Consider the following 17,819-nt stretch of genomic DNA (forward strand, 5'->3'; position numbering starts at 1 on the left):
TTTGTGGTACCTGATTTTGCGTAATTTTTTCGATGAAAAAAGTAACAAAAAAAATAAACACTTAAACCAACCTGAAGACAAAGTTCCTCACCAACTTCAAAGGTCGGATGAAAAAGCCTGGTTTCCGATTATGAGACAATTTCTCTTGCGAGTAATGAAATAACACTTGTTTTACGTTTTCTGCACCATTTTTGTCTCATGCTATAAGGACCATGCAATATGCACCATTAGAAGGCGCTGACTGACCATATGCACACCTGCGAGTATGCGCAGCTTGCCAAGTAATAAATAATTCACAGTCATTTCAACAAAAACTTCTACGTGGAATTCCGTTTTAAACCTTTATTCCCATATTTTTTAATTCACTCAAAACGCGGTTCGATAAATTATATGTTTGAGAATAAACACCCGTCAAGCAACGTAATAGTACATTGGAAAAGTAATCGTAGTTCGTACTTCAAATTATCCAATCTCCATAAACGGAGATTGCAACATGAACGTGTGGGCTGAAAGCGCAGATAGTGCGCGAAATCGTGGCTCGGCTACTGCTGGAAAGAGGCGCAACTTAGGAGCAGTGGTTTTGGACGACAACCCCGAAAGTGGCGAACTCGGCTTCGAGGAAAACGCGCGCAGCCCATCTGCGACCAGTGTGAAAACACCGAATTTTATAAACGCTAATGAAAAAGAAGACAAACGCACTTGCAATGTTGAAAATATAGCGAGAGAAAGTAAGTCGGCTCCGAAACAAGCGCCTGTAGAAAGTGATGCGCAAGAATATAATAATGACAGCGATCGTCCTGAGAGTGCTAGAAGCAAGGTTTCGTTCGCAGCTATTGTTTTTAACGCACAACAAACAGAACTGATGACGAAAGATAAAAAGGAACAGGTGAGTCAATCGTGGGGAAAATGACTGAAGTGATTTCGAAAGGAATTGATGCAGAAGTTGGCAAGTAAACAAGTTGCAAGTGAATTCTGTATCTAAATGAGCTGAATCTACGCTTTATTTATTTCTTTCCTCGATCTCTGGTTGAGCCCAAATAGGAAACTAATTTTGGACAATTATAGCCGGTTACATTGCAAGTAGCCCAGAATGTTGCCACCAGTCTTGAAAAACACTCAAAAACGTTTTTTTTTTCAAATAGGTTTTTTTTTTCTGCGTGGTGTGATAAAAGAATTTGAACAAAAACTAGAACTTGGGCATATTCGACAGTCATATTCTGAAGAAAGATGGCTAGAACAAAAACAAATCAAATTTTTATTGCAGAAAATTTTTGAAAAATTTTAGAATCTCAAAACGGCGTTACAAAACTCCAAAAACTACCTCAACTTGACCAATATTTCAGCATAAATAAGCAGATTCTAAACGACTTAAGCTAAGCATAAATAAGATCGCTCGCTCTTTACTCGTTCAAAATTAGACGAAAAATCAAAACTTTCAAACCGTTTCTGCGTGGTGTGATAAAAACAAAAAAACTACAACTTGGGCATATTCGACAGTCATAGTCTGAAGAAAGATGGCTAGAACAACAAAAAAAATCAAATTTTTATTGCAGAAATTTTTAAATCCCAAAATGGCGTTAGAAAACTCCAAAAACAAACTTAGCTCGAGCAAAACTTGAGCATAAATAAGCAGATTCTAAACGACTTAAACTAAGAAAAGATCGCTCGCTCTTTATTCGCTCAAAATTAGACAAAAAATCAAAACTTTCAAACCGGTTTTTCTCGACACTGGAAAATTTATTGGATGTGGTCGAATTACGACTGAAAGAACTTCAATACGAAATATCAATCAACCCAGTCCGATGATCAATTGATGTACCTGATTTTGCGTGGAAAAAAAACAAAAACACCCGAATACAAAGTTTCTCCCCTTTTTCAATGGTGAGAATCATCCCGTCCAAATTAAATGAGATGATGTTGTCACAATACTTGTACCAATCAAAAGCTAGGTACATTTGTTTTATTTGCAGGCGTATGTACCACCGAAAAAGAGTGAGCCAAAGCAGAAGAAAGGGCCGAGCAAGGGGGCCAAAATGTGCAGAAGGGTCTTCAGGTGGACCCGTTTGTTACTGCAGCTCATAATAGTGTTGGGGGTGGTGACTCTGTGTCTCATAAGTGCAGTGCTGAGCTTCATGAAGTTCATTGAGTCGAGTGGGCAGCCTGCCTCCATTTACAAACCCAAGAAGATGGATGGACCACATGTAGAGCCTGGTAAGACTGAAACCATCACTCGACCTCCTAAAGCAAAATACATATCTTCACTAGATAATGGCATACCTGTTATTAAAAGCAACTCAAAAATGGAAAACCAATGAACTGTGAGAAAAAGTTAAATAAACAAAATTTCAATTGTCTGTATTTGCATCGAGTAAATAAAGAATCTATTTTTTTGAAATTTTAATATTTCTTTAGCCGCTAAGGTCATTTTTGGGAGAAAGTCAACCTCAATTTTATCATTGCTGCTCATTATATATTAAATTTAATCCGACGCTCACTATGACCGTTTTTGAGAGGAGCTTCTAAAGGCTCAAACAAAGCTAAAGAGAGCTTACACTACAAGACATGATGATAATTGCCGTAACAAAAGTAAGTAGTCATGTAACTATTGTCAAGATAGTGCCCTCATTGGGCTAAAAGTAGTAGGAATTAGTAGGAAACAATCATTACACATGCACAGATAATTACAGCGATAGCAATAAATATTATTACTCCGTTTCTGTGCTAAATATCCATCCAAATGCATTAAAAGAACTTTGTTAGGGATATTTGTACTTGTGAGATTTTAGAGTTCTTTTACTCACAAGTACAAATATCCCTAACAGAAATCATTGTTCGAAAATTTAAAAATGCTTGCAGCTGCAGAAATTTCTTTGGGAATTAGAGAGTTCTATTACATTGATAATGCTATGATAGAGTTGGGAAATTGCAGTCTTCCAGAAATCATCAGAATCACCGCGAAATCATCATCAGATCAGAATATTTTCTCACTACACCTTCGAATCCAAGAAGAGGGTGGAAAATCAACGATGCTGATGATTATGATGATGAACAGTTTTATTGTCCGCGACAATGCTTGGCACAGCGCCTTCAAAAGGCACACGAAGAGAATAGTTCCAATGAAACCATAGAGAAGCCTTAAGCCGGGATTTGTCAATGGTTGAATTTGCCAAAATGAATCGAATTTCTCTATGCTGAAACTTTTGATTTCTTTTTAATGAATATATTTTAAAATCAATATTACACTGGTTACAATAGTTTCTCCTATATCAGGAATGGTGTTCATTGGCGTGGATCTTGATTTGATAACGTGTGAGCTGTTCAACTTCACGTCTCTGGACCTGGAAAACCTTCCTAAAAACGAGACATGTGACCCCATGTCCATGCAGCTTCTGTCCTCCGATTCCCTCAGTGGGACAACCGAGGTGAAATTTTATGGTTCTTGGTATATTTGTATTCTAATGCACATTCGAGCAGTGGTTTAATATTTTTGAGAAAAAAATCTAAGAATTGAATCAAATGGTGTTTGTAACAGAACCAATTATTCGAATTGAACATTCAAATCATAACACAAAAGAAACTTAAGTATCAATGCGCTACAATAGATGGCTCTTACCGGGAGTCTAAACTCAAACTTTAAACTTTGAGCCTAAACTCCCAGTAAGATCCATGCCGGAGTTTAGGCCACGCGGTATAATTTAACTGTCGCCCTGACAACTTTGAAGCTCAAGCCCTGACATTTAGTCTCAAAATTGCAAAAAAAAGCTGTCCAGATTGAAAAAACGCAAAATTACCAGAAAAAACATAACTTAAAGTAATTAATACCAAAATAACTTCTTCTTACATGCTTCTTTTCAGTTTTTCAAGTTCTTCCTTGGCACTCAATTTCTGACTCCTTGCGTTTTGCAGAGTCCCGGAGAACATTCGACGCTTTGACACCCGTGTTGCCCAGCGTATATGCTTTCTTGCAAAGAACACATCTGAACTCATGCTCAGTTGTTGATTTAGCAACCCACAATTTAAATTTACCATCTTGAAGCCAGTCTTCATTGAACTTACATCTTCCCTTGACTGAACGTTCGCGACTCATATCCTTGAAAAAATTACTGGTTAACGCTTAATACACAATTGAATTTAGACTTTGAAGTAAAAACTAAGGTTAGCAACGCTTTCACGCTCCTGGCTCTGACACAACTTTGCTCGCCCTGACAAGTTTTTGTTCGCCTCAATAAATGTAACTTACCGGAAGTTTTAACTCAACCTTTTTTGTATTATAACTCAAACTTTCAAACTTTTTTGTATTTTCAGTTCATCTGAAGTCTTTACTGATCATTTTACATAAACTTAAATTATTGCAACCTCTTGATATTCAATGTATTAGTTTTTGAAACAAAAAACGAGACTGCTCGTATCAGGGGAAGCCTTGAATAATCCGACTGCCTTTTGAGGTCTATGGAGCAGTAATAACATGAAAAAATTAAATGTATTAGAATGAAAAAAATATATATATTTTTTGCTCCATTAACAAATCAATTATAGCAACTAAGCTTCCTTCGATCAATTTGGAACGATTTCTAAGACGGACTAAGTTTCCACTTACGCGTTAATAGCGTGAAATATATCGCGCGTTGATTGTCCCAAATCGGCCGAAATGGCAATTTTAAAAATTCCTTCAAAAATGGCATTTAAAAAGTCGAAATTTGTCTGAAGAAAAATGTGCCCATCACGAGCACAAATATTCCGTTATTTTGGTTACGAAAATCGGAACAAAAATCAAAGAGTTCAATATCTTTCAAAAGCCCACTTCAAATCATCTTCGCATCCATATTTATTGACTACAATTTTATGATCTTTTCGCATTTTGAAGACTGGCTGAAATTTCAAGTAACGAAGTATAATAAGACTGCTCGTATATCAAGGCAAAATCCCGAGTGTTCCGACTGCCCCTTGATTCAGTTTTTTGGAAAAGAAAATATTGAAAACTTTAAATTTTGAACAATATCAAAGTGTAAAATTTTGAGTCGTACGAAATTTATACACCAATTAGCAAGCCTCAATTCAGCTTAAAACGATTTTGTTCTGCTGGACTTGATTCGCGTTACGCACTCAGCATTGAAGCGCCCATAATTTAGTCCAGAACATAGCCAATTTGGCAATTTTCAAACCCCCAGAATTTTTCAAAAACTAACCGGACGTAGAATATATTTTTACATTCGAACTCTGTAAATTGATATCTTCAATGGGGTATATAAAATTCTTGTCGAAAACTATTGTTCCGATCGGCGAAAGTTGACTGACACCGAGCATAAATATTCCGTTTTCTTCGAAAGTCAGAACCATAAAAAACGTTTTAAATGTTTTAAAACACTGTTTAAAATTTAAACTCTTGGCATGTTCTCTGAAAACGTGAGAGTATAAAACAAGTGGGGACCGATCGTTTAGAAGACCAAAATTAAAATTTAAACTCTTGGCATGTTCTCTGAAAACGTGAGAGTATAAAACAAGTGGGGACCGATCGTTTAGCAGACCAATCTTTTAGCATAAAAAGTGTAAAATGAGTCTTTTAGCAGATCGACGCAATAAACTGATGCATGGTTGATTGACAGACTCAAAAAGACGCTGTCTTGGGTCACGCTTCCCCAATTGAGACAATTATCGCACAATTTGTCAACATACCATCAACTTCAAAACACAACAGTCTAAACACTCGTGTTGAGTGGAAGCGGAGCAATCGGACGCTGACCGCCCATACCGCGTTTGAAAATAGCTTTGACTTGCTAATTGTTCTGGGTCTGCTAAAAAACCGGTCTGCTAAAATCCCTAGCACCAAAACAACTATTGCGCGATGCTAGGATAAGGCGACTTCAGAAGGCAAACACTGACCAGTAATTGAAGCACTGGTCACGCATTGTGCAAAACACTCGAACGTTCTATAACTCTGTTATTGTTGACATTCAATCAACAACACATCACTGTTTTGCGGGTTCCATAAAAAAATTCCATAAACTTCGATGCTTGTAGCTTGTATTTTGTGAAAAAGCGGAATAAAAAACAATAATAAAAAACAGCAATTAAAAACAAATGTGAGTGGCACTACTAAAAATCAACAGATTTCAAGGCGAGCAGTTAAAACCCTTCCCAATTAGATCTTTCAAAACCGCATAATTATTTCATGGTAGAAGCTACTACGCTGAAGAATTGCTTTACGTAGAAAGTCAATTTTTCGATTTGCTCGGATTTATTAATGACTACCAGACAAATTATTTGCAATGTCTCCTCTCCTTAGACCTCGCTGCCGCCGTTCATGACACAGGAGAAAGAGAGTGGGAGTAACCTGCACATGCACCTGGTCAGAGGTCCCGCTCAGTGGATGTTCAAACACGCCTCCGCCATACAACTCACAGTACCCATCACTGACACGGGCACATGGGGCATACTCGTCAACAAATATGACGACGCACAACTTCTGTAAATTTAAATAAGTTCTTACTGCTTCACGCAATAATGAAACTCCATCAATAACAAATCATCTATCGCAGTTTTACAAGCAAAGCTTCAAGAATGGCTTCTCTGATATCTGAGATTCGCAAGGAACATCTCCTAATTTGAAAAAAAAAACAAAAAAAAAACATTGTTACAAGGACTGAAACAATTCTGTTCACATGAGTTTATTGAGGATCTCTTGAAGGACAATGACTCATCCAGAACAGAAATTGCCGCATTAATATATGCTAGTACTTTTAGTTTTGAAACTGCCCTGACTGGGTCAGCGGACGACAGATGGTTGCTGGCCGCAGATCTCATCCTCGGTAACTCGATGAACTTCGTGTCAGCAGACTACCAGACTGTGTTCCTCATGAGCAAACAGGATTTCAAAGAGTTCGGGTCAACACAGGCCACACGAATCGACATGGAGGTAAGCATAATGCTAATACCATGGGTTAGAATAAAACAAATGATCTTATGTTGAAAAAAATGTAGTTTGAATACAGACTTCGTTGACGGATGTTTATTCGGTGCCTCGATTAAGCGACAGATCTATCGCTTAAACGAGGCAACGAATAAACATCCGTCAACGACGTCACGAAGTTTGTATTCATACTACATTTTTTTAACATAAGATATAAGATAGTTTTAGGTATAAATTTCAGTTCGCTCAAAAGAGTTAACTAAAATCTTGAACAATGTAAGTATCACAAAAGCTTGCGACCAATAAACGTTTTTCTTTCAAGTATTCGAAACCTTGACCGACCTGAAGGCGCCTCCATTTAGTTGGGCGAATTCATTTTTTTTAACCGAACAGCCTAAATTTTTCTTCAGCGCTACTGCACTAAGTTTGAGGGGAAGCTCGCGCCGTAAAAAAGCGTTTTTGGTTTGAAACTTTCCAAAAAAGAGCTTCATAATCATTTTCGTATAATCATATCACAAAATAGTTTTTATAGTGTTTTAAGAGAGCTTGGGAAATCAATTGGTCGCCCTAAGACACAATTTTTTCCAGAAAGTTTTAGAAATACTGTAGAAAATCAGAAAATAATGGGTTCAAATACAATACTGTTTCGACAAGAAGTTTTTTCTGCCGGTTATTAAAACGTGGACCATCATATCCAAGACAACGCAAACGCAAGCAACTGAGCTACATCCGCAACGGATCTGCTATGAAAGGCTTGTCAAATCAAAGCGTAATACAGACAAGCCTTTCATGGCAGATTCGTTACAATGTAGCTCAGTTGCTTGCGTTGTCTTGGGCATGATGGTCCACGTTTTAATAACCGACAAAAAAAAACTTCTTGTCGAAACAGTATTGTATTTGAACCCATTGATTGTCTAAATTTCTATAGTATTTCTAAAACGTACACTATTTAAGGAATTATTCCCTATTAATTGCGAATGCAATTTGTATAAAACGGAGGCACATAAGACTATTCACTCATTTTTCCAAAAAAATCAAGTAAAGCCAAATAACTACATATGGTGTTTGCTTATTTTAGATTTCTTTGTTGGGGCTGGACAAAAGTGGGATGAATGAGAAGATAGGACAACATGAGTCGAATGCCACACTGGCCCATGTAGAGGCCCTTTTTCAGTGGAAGGACGGATACATCATGGAGGGAGACACGTGAGTAAAACATAACAAATCCATTAATTCTTCAACTCTCCATTCCTCCCCGACGATCGACTCCAACATTTTTAAGGCAATTTTGGCGCTATAATAAACTGTGTGGGTCTAAAAGACGGTATTTTAGGTGTGAGGTGACACCCTGTTGAAAGCGACAATTGATCGAAAGCAATTATTCGCACTTTTTTTGAAAAGGCGACAATTCACACGGGGCAATAATTCGTATCAGGCGTCAATTAGTAGTTTTTAATTGATATGTGGAAATAAATAACAGTTTCTTGATGCACTTGATTGTAATTATGCGTAGAGTTTTAAAAAACGCAGCAGGTTTATGCAGAAAATTTGCTGTATTTTTCAATCAATATGCAAATTGAAATGGTTTAATGTTCAGATAACGTTAATTAACAACAATCAGTAGCACCGAAACCCTTGGCTTGCAATCATTACTTTTGTTTTACCTTTTACATCTTTGCTTCTTAAGTCTTACTGCATCAAATATATCTGCAATTCACGGCTAGTCAGCGCGGGAATCAGCAACTTGTCCTTGATGGACAGTTCTTCAACAGAAACCAATACAATAAGGTCACCGCTAGGCCCACTTGGAGGTAAAGCAAAGGCTATGGAAAACATCTTCAACACAGAGGCGAAGCTGAGCTTCGCACCATTTGCGAAATAAAAACAAAGAGTTTTATGAATGCTATAAATAATCCAAGTTTTAAAAAAAAGACTCCTTTCTACGTTCATTACTCATAAAAATACTTCAAACTGAAAAAAAAAAGCCTCAAAAATCTTTTTTTAAAACAAAAATTGCTAAGAAAGCCAAAAATATCCTGTAACGAAACCATAATCACCATAAGAAGCTTCACAAAAAGCAATACGAATGCTAGAAAAGAGCTCTACCTTCAAAAAAAATAAATTCTACGCGGAAACTAGCCGACAAAAATAAGCAGACGGACAATAAGACAATTATCTAAATTGGCCAAAATTCAATTTGAAAGAAAAACAGTTTGCATTAAAAACAGGCCTCGGCAGGAATGGCAGTCCCGGGCTTTTTCGTCTCAAGAATGGCGATTACAAAATTTTGGAATAGAGATGAAGCATCGAACTACAGGAACTAAGACGACAAAAATAAACAGACGGAGGATAGTCCGAAAAAGCACAACAACTCCAGTTTGCAAAAAAAAGGGCCCAGCCGGATTCGATCCGCAACTCTTTGCTGTATCAAGCAGTTGTTTTACCTCTACTCCAGATGCGCCGGATATTTGATTGGATTTTAATTTGTAATTGCCAAGCGGTAACAAAGCCGAAAAAACCTGAGCAGAACCCTTCATGACAAAAAGAAAAACAGAAAAACTTCCCCTCAGAGCGCACTCAGGCACACAAAAACTTTTTTCGGACGTAACGACGCAATAAGCAGACACTAAGTCGATATTAATTAGGCCATTTATAAAGCTGATAAAAAACGGGAAAAAAAGTGGAAAAAGAAAGAAATTTTGTTAAGAAATTTGCATGGAGACCGCTGTAAAATATGCCTAAATATTTGCAATACTTCGCGTGCCTCAGATCGCGTGTTATTTATTGCTTTGCTGTTAGAATTTAAATTATTTCTGATCAAAGGCTTTTTCGGGAATAATTATCGCTCGGTACTAATAGTCACGCTCTACGAATCATCGCTTTTGTTAAATAAATAGTACTATTTGTGGATTTCGACGAATTTTCGCTTACGAAGAATTGTGGCCTTGCGCATTTTCTCAAAGTCCTACTAATGGATCAGTCATTTTGGAGAAATAAATTTAGTTTTAGTTTTTTCCGTTTTAATAACCCAGAAACAATTTGGTCACCCTAAAAAGGTCCACTTTTCTCGAAAATCGCTCCCTCGGTTTTCAATGCTTAACGGACTCAGTCATCGCTCATGCATTTTTTTCTGCATTGCACTAGATTCATGGCCACTTCTCCCTTCCAAATCGTGACAGTGATCTCAGGAGTACTTCTAATGCTCGAACGGGCCTATAACACCTTCATGCGCCTCTACAACTCTGCCAAGAAAAAGAAAAAAGAGGATCCCCCGCCCACTGATGAGACGGACAAGGTAAACAAGATCAGGGTGACCGAATGAGTCGTAAAATTGTACACAATGGCGAAGCGTAAATGAGTCGTACGATTAAACACAACGGAGATAAGTGAAATAGTCAAGAAAACTATTCTTCAAAATTTATTTGTTTGTTGAAAAACAAACAAAAATCCTTCAGTTTTTTCAGCAAGGAGGATTAAAAGCATTTGCAGTACAAAGCGCAAAAAACTCTACGAAATTTAAAAACATTGAAGCGTTGTAAAAACCAAGCGGGAGTCTAAGCTGACCAGATATAATAATAATACTTAAGATATAATAATAATACTATTACAAAACTTTCTCGCTCGCTTTAATTGCTCGATATTACATTAAAAAGCAAAACTTTTAAACCTATTTTCTCGACACTAAAAACTATTCGGATTTTTTAAAGTGCTGTCCAACTGAAAGAGCTTTAATATGAAATATCATTCGAACCATTTTGATGATTATTTGTACCTGATTTTGCGTGACAAATATTGAAAAGAAATGCCTTGACACAAAAAATGCGAAAGAAACAATGCTTTTAAAATTTTAGTTTCGATACTTCAAAGAACGGTCCTCTTCAACTATTAGTCAACCTTTACTACAAATTGGCAGAAATTTTTTCAGATTGTTACGACCATGTGAAAAATGGAAAAAATTTTGTATTCGGGTGTGTTTTAGTTTTTTTTTTCACGCAAAATCAGCTACCACAAATAATCATCGGAGAGAATTGAGTGATATATTATAGTAAAGCTCTTTTAAGTCGTGATTCGAACGACATTAAAAACTTCAAAAAAGTTTTCCCAGTGTCGCGAAAAATCGGTTTGAAATTTTCGTCTAAATTCGAGCGAGTATGCTTAATTTGGGACGTTTACAATAGCTGATTTATGTTAGTTTTTGGAGAATTTTAATGCCATTTTGTTTTTTACATTTTTTTAGTTATTTTTTTTTCAAAATTGGTTGCCCTGTTTTCCTATATTACTAGGACTGTCAAAAAAGCCTAAAATATAGTTTTAAATCAGATCTTTTTATCACACCTCGCATAAAAAACTACATTAATTTGAAAAAGAAAAAAAATTTTTTTCTTGTAGTTTTTTAAGACTAGGTCAGAAGATTCTGTGCTACTTGCACAGTAACCGGCTCTCCTCGTTACCTTTTAAATTCAGTGTTTTCTAGCTTGAATGACCTGTTGTGCCAAATACCGGTCGACATCAAAAATATATTTTAACGCGCTCTTTTTTAAGTACTAGCCAAATTGATTTGTCTGAAACTGATTATTATAATAAATGTAGAATGGAAAAAAAGTTAGGAGCGAAAATGGATCATTTTGCCACCCTGTGTACAAAAAGCCACATGGCGAATCTGAGACAGATAAGGAGATGACTAATGAATCAAAGGGCGGTGACGGAGGCTGTTCAAGTAAACCTGGAAGCCGCATGCAGACTCCACTGATTAAGGTTAGCACTTGAACTATCTGAAAATTACGCAATTAACGTCCACAAACTATCCGCCAGGAACTGATCTTACGCTCACATAAAACTAAGTGTATTTCAAGAATTGTTGAAGAGGTATAAATCCTGAGATTTAAATCCCGTTTAGAGCCTTGATCCCAACAGTTCATCTTTTTAGGAAACTTACAACCCCCAATTGTTCCTTTCCTTCTGCTTTAGGTGGACAAACCGGATCAGGACAATCTCGGATTTGAATCTGATAATTAATGGAAAATATCAGCTGTACCGTATGAGCAGAGACTATTATACGCAGCAATATTCAATATAACTGATATATAGTTGATTGAATTGACGACAGATGAAAGAATTTGAAAAAACATCTTCCTACGCAATATTATCATTTTGAACTATTAGATACGAAAATGCAGGCGTGGTTTTTTCTTATGACAAATTTCGACTCTCTAAGCAAAAAAAAGCTGAATTATTTGAACCATCTGAACATGAAGTTCAAAATTAAAATCCATATTTATACGATCAATTTGCATCGCAAAATCATTAACACAGAAGCTAAGCGATCGTCTACCGAACAACCGAATCGTCTTTCAAACAACATAAAATAAATTTACTAAGCCAATAAATCAAGCGAGTTGGTAAATTGACAACATAACAGGAGGCCTGTCAACTATAGTCAGACTTGTTGTTTAAAATTTCAATTTCTTGCATACAGAGTACAGGCAATTTTGCGTGTAAAGGCAACGGTGCGACCTCTAGTCTAGGTGAGAAGGAACCTGTATTTTGTTCAGATTCAAAAATGAAGCAAACTCAATTTCATGCAGATAGCAAGTAAAACAAAACAAACGGAAATTAAGAACACGGAAATTAAAACGAAACCCAAAAATCCGAAAAAAAGAGACTTTTTATAGGTAGTATGATTGAAGTTACATGCTGTTATATGACCTTTTATATCTGCACTTTGGATACATGTTTTTTTTTCAGATTTCTAAGAGAATTCTTTAACGGGAAAAAAGTCGAATCGTATGAGAACTACTTCGGTTGAATAAATATAAGGCCTAAAATCTCTATGAATACCAGGAATTTTCTATGATTGACTTTTTTCGAACCCTGTTGAGAAGAATGGTTGTGATCAATAGGAAAATTACATCAATTACGTTTTTTTGTGCCATTTGGAATGTGGTACTGAGTTGCGCAATTTGCCTTCCAATTGGAAATAATTACAAATAGAGTACATAGGTCAAATCGTGAAAAATAAATTTAAAAATGATTACAAACAGAGTTCATAGGTCAAACCGCGAAAAGTTTTTTCGGCTCAACTGGTGTCTGCTCAAAGATTGCCGGCCATGTTTCCGCTTCGTAAGTTTAGTTCAGTTCCTAAAATCAATTTCAAAATTCTTGCTTGGCGGCATGTTTGCCTAGAATTCCTGTTTGATAAAAACAGGTATCATGAAAGTGTATGGGATTGGATTTTTTAAATTTTTTGATACGCTTTGGAACACTCACTTTTTGCAAAAAAAAAAACTATTTTTGTTTTCTAGAAACCCCTTCAACCGATTTTCAAAAAAGTGTATCAATAGAGAGACCACCTACAGCCTTGTGCACCTGCATACTTCCCTGGTCTCTATTTCCTTTACCCCTTTGTCTACAGCCTTCGTAAAAGTCTGTGGGGGGAATATTTGACCGACATTTTTGATTTTTTAACGTTTTCTCAAAAACTTAGCTACCAAATCTGAGATTTTGGTTTCAATGGACAGCACAGATATAAAAATCTCCCTTCCATAAGCGGCTATGCCCAAACTTTTTGACACATATAATAATATACAATACTATGGCTCTGTGAATAGTCAAATTTTTGAGAGTTTTTGGAACTTTTTCAAACTTTTCTCGAAAACTAACCTCCCAAACCCGAGGTTGTGGGCTAAATGGAGATACCGGGTAGTATGAAGCTCCCCTGCATCGGCCCCCAATCGCATTTTTTTCGAACAAATTTGATTTTTTGAGCCTACAAAAATATAGCCCTCTGATAAAAGTCAAAGTCATTATTTTTGACCGTGTTTTGAAACTGCTTGACTTTTCTCGAGAATTTCCCTGCCAAGCCTGGATTTTTGGGTTCAATCGAAATAAAAGGTTGGGCAACTTTCTTCTCCATAGGCACTTAAGCCCAATTTTTGGAAACAAAAACGCTATCATTCTTGGAAATATCAACTTTCTGATTTGTTGACAGTTTTTTGGACATTTCTCAATAACTATCCTGTTAAATCTGATATCAGAGGTTTAACCAACCCAGCAAGTTGTTAGAAGCTTATTTTTATAATTCGCTACTTCCAGTTGCTTTCAGAAAAAAGTTATGGCCTTCAAACAATTGAACGTTTTAAGACGTTGATCGCTTTCTGGAAGTTATTTGACTCTAATCGAAAATTCTCAGGTTAAGTGTTTACTCGAGAAACCAAATTTTGAGAATCTTCTCTACTTTACCAGCCACGAGTTGCTTCTAGCAGAAAAAAGTAGCTGATTTTGGAAAATCAAGTTTTTGAACTTTGACTGTTTTTTAAAACTTTTTGAATTTTCCTAAAAACTACGCTATCAAATCTGAGATGAAAATTTCAATCGATCAAAGCGGTTGCCTGAATTCTTCCTGTTGAAGCACCTACTCCTGAATTTTTTTGTAAGAGAAAGGTTGTCTTTAAGAAACTACCAAAATCTCATAAATTTTCACTCTTCTCAACTTATTTTAGTTAAAAAAACATTAAAATTTGAGGCAAGTCCAATTTTTAAATTACGCATTTCGTGCCACATCAGAATAATTCGAAAAATCAACTACTTACTTCCAGATTTAGCTGAGTAGTAGAAACGTGAGCAGAAGTGGGGGAGGGGTCCCGGCGGTCCCCTCTATTTTAAGATTGGGAATAGATTTCCCAAGGTCTTAAGATAGAGAATAGGTTTCCCAATGTTTAAGATACCAAGTTCCAGATGGTAAGTCTCAGATGGTAAATGTTTTTCGGCGCCCGATTTCCCATGTATTAGGATAGTGTATAGATTTCCCTATGTATAAGGATTAGTAATTGAAATTCATTGTATTAAAACATGGAATGGATTTCCCAATGTATAAAGATAGGGATTGGTAAGGTTTCAGTGTGATAATAAAAGAATGGTAAGAAAAACGTTTTTTTTTTTGGATTTTATGTGCGAATGCCTAGTTTTTTTCACTAGTCATTAGTTTATTATGTGGTCACAGATTTTTCATGTATTAAGGTTATAGGTTTTAGTGTTTCAGATGGTAAGATGGTAAGTTTCGAGGAAAATTTTCAAAAAGAAACTAATTTTTGTAGCCAACACAATTTTGTAATCACTATCAACTTTCTCACATAATATAATTTAAAACTGTTTATTCCGGATTTTTGTCCGACGTTTACAACAATGTCCTAGTGAGAGAAAATTGGAACCAATTGAAGCATTCAAAATGATATACCTAAGCATATGGTAGAAATGGGAATATATAGGTGTACTTTTACGAAAAGTTTTAAGAACAAACCTGTTGGTTTTTTTCTGAAAAGCTTCGATGTTTTTTTTTCTCTAGAAGAAGTTTTCTATTTTTCAAGGCAATATAACTAGAAAAAAGCCAATAAATCCAATTATGAAAAAGCTTCCCAAAAAACACTCAGAAAATTGACTCAGAAAACAAAATCCAGGTATAACTTTGTATCAATTGACAATTTAAAAAAAAAACGGAAGCAAAATTCATTGAGCAAAAATTCTACAGTTCCGCCTAGTTTTCTCACTGAAAAAAGTGAAGCTAACAAGAGCAAAGCTACGAATTTCACAGTATATCTGATTTTTGATTCATGCTTCATCTATTATATTCCACATGAATTATTTTTGCTGGAATGCAACAAAAAATAAGTGAAAAAAATGTATCAATTAACCGAAGATTTTGTCTCGGGGTTGCTTACTTCGAAATAAACTATCATTGGAACTTCTGAATTTTCTTGTAATTTTAGTTAATTTATCAAAAAATAACAAAAACCCTTGCAAAGAACTATCAGAAAAAAACTGTGAACCAGATAACTGTATCTTCTTGTTTTAACCATATCTTTGAAATATGAAGTGCATTTCCAGTGCAGACTTACGCATAATATTATCTGGAAACATTCAATGTCCAACAAAAATATTCACATTTTCATCTTTTCTATGTCGGCTATCAAAAACAGTAAACCACCAATCAGCTGCTCAAAAACGCGCTACTCTATGAACTCAACCAAAGACACTAAACTAGGAAGCTTGTTAAACGTTAGCTAGGCAAAACAAATCAATTAACCAATGTTCTATAACTATCCAGTAAATTTTTCTGCAATTTTTGAACAAATAAGTTTCCATTTATTAGCTCATATTAAGTACATTTACAGCAAAATTAGAACAAGAAAACCCCCATTAGCAAGCCACCATTGCACTTCTCACTATCGATTAAAGTTTTTTGGATCGATTTTCAATGAGATTTTCACGATAATTTGAACCCGATTAGCACTCGAGTTGCTTTAATCGTCAATCAGAAACTTTAAACAAAAGCATAAATTAACGATTAAAATATGCATTGAAATGATTTCCTAGTATTTACTGAAATAATTCAACTTTATGAAAATTGTATAGATTTCGAAGCTACAATTTTTCAGAAAAACTATTAATTGTAGTAAGTTTTATGTTTACTGTTTTTTGAACATATATTTTTAAACTGACCTTCTCGAGGTGTGTTTTTGGAAGCTGCTGATCGTATTTCTCATCAACTTGAAATATCTTTTGACAAGAAGACTGTTTCTTTTTGACATGAATATTCAGTTCCTCGCTACTATAAGTGTGAAAATACAATTTTGACACTCCAAAACTCCACAGGATTAACAACATTTTGATGCAATTTGACGTGTTACACCTGACAAGGAAAAAAATTTTGTTTATGTTCGATAATTTGAAATTGATCAAAAAGTCGTATGATAATATGTCGAAGACTCTTTTGATCCCTAACCCGATTCCCACATTTGTCAAAACTCCCCAGCGAAGTTTTTTATTCCTCCAATTTTAAAAAGATTTTCAAGTTCGAAAACCTGCATGATCAAATTTCGAATAAGATATACAGATATTTGCTTTCAAAAAATCATCAAATTCGAGCTATCATCTCAAATTTGCATCAAAATCAAAGAACTTGACTATTTACTCAAAAATCAATAATTTCTCATTGATTATATATAAAAATTTCAATTGACTTGATGAGAAAATTTGCATAGGTGGTACTTGTTATAATAATTTTTGTGTTACTTATATCGGCGACATCTCTTACTTTTACAGCAAACAACCTGTGGTCACTTATTTTTGCAATTTCGTTTGTGTATACTTTTAATTATTTGGATTAGTTAAGTCCTCAAAACGTAAATTTTCTCTAATTGGATACGACAACCAGATTAAAATTGATTTGAAACGAAAATCTCTACAAAGTTCCTCAAATGGATTTTTTTCTGATTGGACGCAACTGAATTGTAAATTTTCGATAAAAGGGAGCAGAAATCTGATTGGACACGACTACCGACTAAATAAGGAAAATCAATTTTGATTTGTTTAGCCCACTCATTTGAGTTGGAGGTATTCCTCTCTTAACTCAAAATCATTTTATTTTCAACTTAACTACCGTCAACTACCTCCTCTTTCAGCGCTAAATCAGTCATTATTCTTGTATTTACTGTACCTTTTACTCAACTTATTGCTCAAAATGATCTTCTCAGTGCAAAATCGCAACCTTATGTACTCGGTAGTTTTTTCACCTCATCTAGTACAAATTCAAGTGCGAGAAGAAGTCTCTTTGTCCTGTATTTTTGGCCTGAATGGATATCACAATCCAAGTCTAGCACATGGTGGAAGTGATGCGAAGGCATTTCAACGATTATCATATGACGCAAGTACCCATCACAGAGAACCAACCTAGAGAAACTTGAGATTTCTGGAAAATTTTCAATACACTCAAAAAATGAATAAAAGTAAATAACTACAATTATGCAAATTATAGAAAGATTGCCTTTAACGTAAAAAAATCAGAGTGAAAGCCCTTTGCTGTTGCTGAGGTGAAACCAACCAGTCAGAATTGAGTAATGTTTTTATAACACTGTTT

General features: G+C 35.4%; 1 protein-coding gene across 2 annotated transcripts; it reads left to right on the forward strand.

The window, feature by feature from the left end:
* Positions 1 to 299: 299 nt before the first annotated feature.
* On the forward strand, positions 300 to 12,048 carry LOC134846336 (uncharacterized). 2 transcript variants are annotated; one of them, XM_063863642.1, is made up of 9 exons: positions 300 to 886; positions 1,971 to 2,211; positions 3,271 to 3,422; positions 6,284 to 6,465; positions 6,742 to 6,913; positions 7,986 to 8,113; positions 10,052 to 10,202; positions 11,555 to 11,662; positions 11,876 to 12,048. In XM_063863642.1, the coding sequence occupies exons 1-9, from the start codon at positions 494 to 496 to the stop codon at positions 11,921 to 11,923; spliced, it is 1,575 nt and encodes a 524-aa protein (XP_063719712.1). In that variant the 5' UTR covers positions 300 to 493; the 3' UTR covers positions 11,924 to 12,048. The 2 variants fall into 2 exon arrangements, with proteins under 2 accessions (XP_063719712.1, XP_063719713.1); XM_063863643.1 differs by lacking the exon at positions 11,876 to 12,048 and having other exon boundaries at positions 11,577 to 11,635.
* The last annotated feature ends 5,771 nt before the right edge of the window (positions 12,049 to 17,819 follow it).

The sequence above is a fragment of the Symsagittifera roscoffensis genome, chromosome 5 (assembly GCF_963678635.1).
Source record: "Symsagittifera roscoffensis chromosome 5, txSymRosc1.1, whole genome shotgun sequence".
NCBI classification, from domain to species: Eukaryota; Metazoa; Xenacoelomorpha; order Acoela; family Convolutidae; genus Symsagittifera; species Symsagittifera roscoffensis.

Coding starts and splice junctions, on each gene's coding strand:
- LOC134846336 (XM_063863642.1), top strand. CDS start 494: ATGAACGTGTGGGCTGAAAGCGCAGATAGTGCGCGAAATCGTGGCTCG. Junction 887..1,970: donor CGAAAGATAAAAAGGAACAG/GTGAGTCAATCG, acceptor TTTTATTTGCAG/GCGTATGTACCACCGAAAAA. Junction 3,423..6,283: donor CCCTCAGTGGGACAACCGAG/GTGAAATTTTAT, acceptor TCCTCTCCTTAG/ACCTCGCTGCCGCCGTTCAT.